At 48.1% G+C, this 3,788-nt stretch overlaps 1 protein-coding gene across 1 annotated transcript; it reads left to right on the top strand.

The window, feature by feature from the left end:
• Nucleotides 1–787: 787 nt before the first annotated feature.
• On the top strand, nt 788–3,431 carry nrl (neural retina leucine zipper; the record flags this gene model as incomplete). Its single annotated transcript, XM_053430696.1, has 4 exons — nt 788–1,381; nt 1,490–1,777; nt 2,763–2,978; nt 3,270–3,431. Coding segments are annotated over 4 exons (1,260 nt in total), but the record flags the coding sequence as incomplete, so codon positions are not given.
• Between the last annotated feature and the right edge of the window lie 357 nt (nt 3,432–3,788).

Raw genomic sequence — 3,788 nt, 5'->3', positions numbered from 1 at the left:
TTAACACGTCCCCGGGAATCATACCTCGATCTTGATGAGGAAACTCGTGTCCATTTAGGGGAATAAATCAGGCTGCTTGATTAAATTAAGTTAACCATTGGGCCTTGTGGATGTATGCTCTCTTCTGAGTGCTACTCTTCTTGTAAATGTGTTTTGTAAGTTGAACAGAATTAGCAAATGTCACACTGGTAGAGGATTTTCCAAAAGCTGACTCTCCTCTTATTAAAGGCTTATCACTGATCTATAAATCATTATTGAATGATTAAGCCAAACCATTAGAGCTAACTTAACATCAATTTTTATTTATTTTGTTTCTTCCATTTATGTTGATCAGCACTAAGGACAAATATGTGGAAATATCCCTCTGGTTCTGCTGCATCTATTTAATACTTACTGTCCATCTGCAATGTTATGCTTACTCATTGGAGCACTTTTTTCAATATCAATAAATGAAACCATTTGTATAAACTCAATATGTAAATGCCTTTTAAAAATTCTTATTGATAATACAAATGTCTAACACCATTCCTTTTCTCTTGTCCCTTTCCGTCTGCTTCCTCCCACCCTTCAGGACAAGAGACACAGAGACGAGGTCACGGGGACGGACAGTTTCTCCTGGAGGAAGCTCACCCTCCAGTCTACCTCCTGACATCACCACTGCTGCTGTCTATGAGCTGCACTGAGGCAGGGGAGTGGGCTTTCCAACAATCCTGACACACGGAAAAACCCTGTTGAAGCTCCACCAGCAGCAGCAGCAGCGGCTGACATCATGTCCTCTCCTCCCCTCCCCATGCCCTCTCTCCCCCCCAGCCCGCTGGCCATGGAGTACCTGAATGACTTTGACCTCCTCAAGTTTGAAGTGAAATCTGACACTCCTCCACTCCCTCCTCCTTGTCCATATCCCAAATCTGGCTACGACCCCTCGAGCTCACCGTACACTAGCCACCCTCCACAGGACTCCAGTTTGAACTCCAGCCCGTACAACTCGCTGCCGCCCTCTCCGACGCTCAGCGATGCCCACCCACCTCCCTCAGGCTCTTCCTCCCTCTCATCTTCATCCTCCTCCATCTCCTTCCCCTTCTCCATCTCGAACAGCTTCAACTCTGGCATCAGCTCTGGCTCTCAGGGGAATGTGGAGGGGAGCCCGGGCCACAGTGGGCCCCAGGGTCCCACTCCGGCCTCGCTGGAGGACCTGATCTGGCTGGCAGCGCTGCAGCAACAGTTTGGAGGGGAGGTGACAGGGCCTGCCACTCTGCTGGGAGCCTTGGGAGGGGTGCCAGAGAGAGGGGACAGAGAGAGGGGGCCGGTAAATGGCTTCCTGGGCTGTGAGGATGCTGTTGAGGCCCTGCTGAACTCAGCTGCTGCAGCTGTCAGCTCACAGGTAACATGCTCTAAACTATGATTCTCTTATAGCCATGAAAAGGTTGGCTTTTCTCTTCTCCCCCCTGCTGCCTCTTCATCATCTCCTGTGCCCCCTCCTCCCCTTCAGTTCCCAGGTCTCTCTCAGAGTTCCACCAGCAATCTTGGAGACTCAGGCAGCGAAAGCGGAGGCGACATATCCTGCACCAAGGGGACAGACATGTGCCATCGCCCGCTCGTCTTCCTCTCATCGGCCCCTGCCTCGCTCCCCAACGCCACCCAAGCCTCGGCTCCCTACCCGCAGCCTCTCAGCCCCCAGGGTCGCCTTCATCACCACCAGCATCACCATCATCAGCACCACTCGCATCACTCCATGCATGGCAGCCATCACCATCACCACCACCCACTAGTTAATCAGGTAAACGGGGACGTTGAAGGAGGGGCCGGAAGCAAAGTGAGAAAACAATATGACCTGTATGAGAGGGCTGAGCGGAGGGAGAGAGGGATCGTGCAGTGAAGGATTAGGATTAGGACATTAGAACATGGTTATTAATGTCTGTATCTATCTGAGGCATCACCTGAAGGCCTGCTCTCTACAGCTATAAGGGAGGTGAAGTCTCTGAAGACACAAAGTCTTCATTTCCAATGAAATAAGGCAGTTTTTAGAAATGCGTTGAGAATCAAGCATTCATAAACAGTATGTAAACACTTAATGCATTACTTATAAGTATTGTCAGTGTACAGTATTTATCAGCAGTTGTACATTTTCATATGAAAACACATTTTATCATATTGTAATTGTGTTCCACTACATTATCAGTATTGTCATTATTGGTTGACTAATACATGAATTAAAACTAACGTGCGCTTACATCTATAAAAGGGTTTATTATATATCATGTATTAAGTGTTGATACTGCTTATACCTGATGAATAGAATTCCAAATTTTACCAAAGACATTTTCTCATCAGCTTTTTTAAATTTACACAAGCCAATATTTCAACTAGAAACCAGCTAAAGGAATAATTACTCAACACTTTAAATTGTTGAATGTTATTGGAGGAAAAAACTGTTAATAAAGCTCAGTGTTGAATGATATTTTATGGGTGTAACTTTAGCAGGTAAAGCAATGCAGTAATCTGTGTTGTGGTCGATCAAGATGTCTGGGTGGATCACTATGTGGAGCACAGTGTGAGCTTATGATAATATCTGCTATTATTGCTGTGTGTAATCCTGATAACTGTCACCCACGCTTAGTCCGATTACGTGACAGATTATGGACATGTGGTGCTGAAATGTGCCCCAGACACACACACACACACACATAGACACACATACAATGTGATGTATCACATGTGCACCAGTCATAATGTAGTTGTGTGTTCCACCTTGTGTTCAACAGTGTGGGTCAAACGACCGCTTCTCCGACGAGCAGCTGGTGAGCCTGTCGGTCCGCGAGCTCAACCGACACCTGCGTGGCGTGAGCAAGGACGAGGTGGTGCGCCTGAAGCAGAAACGCCGCACGCTAAAGAACCGGGGCTATGCCCAGTCCTGCCGCTACAAGCGCCTACAGCACCGCCACGCTCTGGAGTCAGAGAAACATGTGCTCACACAACAGGTATGAGTATGTATGAGTCTCACTGATAAGCTCTCCCAGTTTAAGCACATCCAGGCCTTATCTGACCCCAAACCTGAACCTAAATCTCATATCGAGCTTTATTATGGACATCCTGACCCTGAAAGGTCCTCAGAAGGAGACAAATCCACTGTCTGAAACTCTGAGAGGCCTCAATCCTCGAAATTTTCATCCCTGACCAATTTTACTAGGAAAAATGAGTGAACATCTTTGCACTGTGTCTCAGTGAAGCACAGAGAAATGACCGTCTTCTCTCCACCTCCCTCCCCTCAGTTGGAGCAGCTGCAGTGTGAGCTGAATCGAGTGCTGAGGGAAAGAGACACCTACAAGGCTCGCTACGAGAAGCTCCTCAACACGAACCACGGCGCCGGCGGCGAGGCCCCACTGACCCGCCCCACAAACCCACCTTCCCCACCCCCCGACTACTTCCTCTGAGTTTATACCCACAGAGGAGAACAGAGAGGAAAGACAAGCTCAGCCAATGTGGAGCGACCAGTGATGAGGGAGCAAACTTGGAGAAGCAAAGAAGTATGCGTTTATAAGTGAGTGTGCATGTGTGCGTGCGTGTGCATGTGTGTGCATGTGTGTGTACAGCAGGGAAGGTAAGAGAGACATTCAGTTTCGGGGCGACACAACTGTGAAATCCACCCTTGAATGAAGGGGAATCATAGAGCGAGACTCTAGGCTGCTTCTTGGACTAAACTGTGAATAGTTGCACAAACACTGGGTCAGAGCTCATTGAGATCCTCTGCCTGTGACACCAGCACAACAGTGGACAAATACCACTGACGG

The sequence above is a fragment of the Pleuronectes platessa genome, chromosome 9 (genome assembly GCF_947347685.1).
Source record: "Pleuronectes platessa chromosome 9, fPlePla1.1, whole genome shotgun sequence".
In the NCBI taxonomy this organism is placed as follows: Eukaryota; Metazoa; Chordata; class Actinopteri; order Pleuronectiformes; family Pleuronectidae; genus Pleuronectes; species Pleuronectes platessa.
This window is presented reverse-complemented; position numbering and strand designations above follow the sequence as displayed.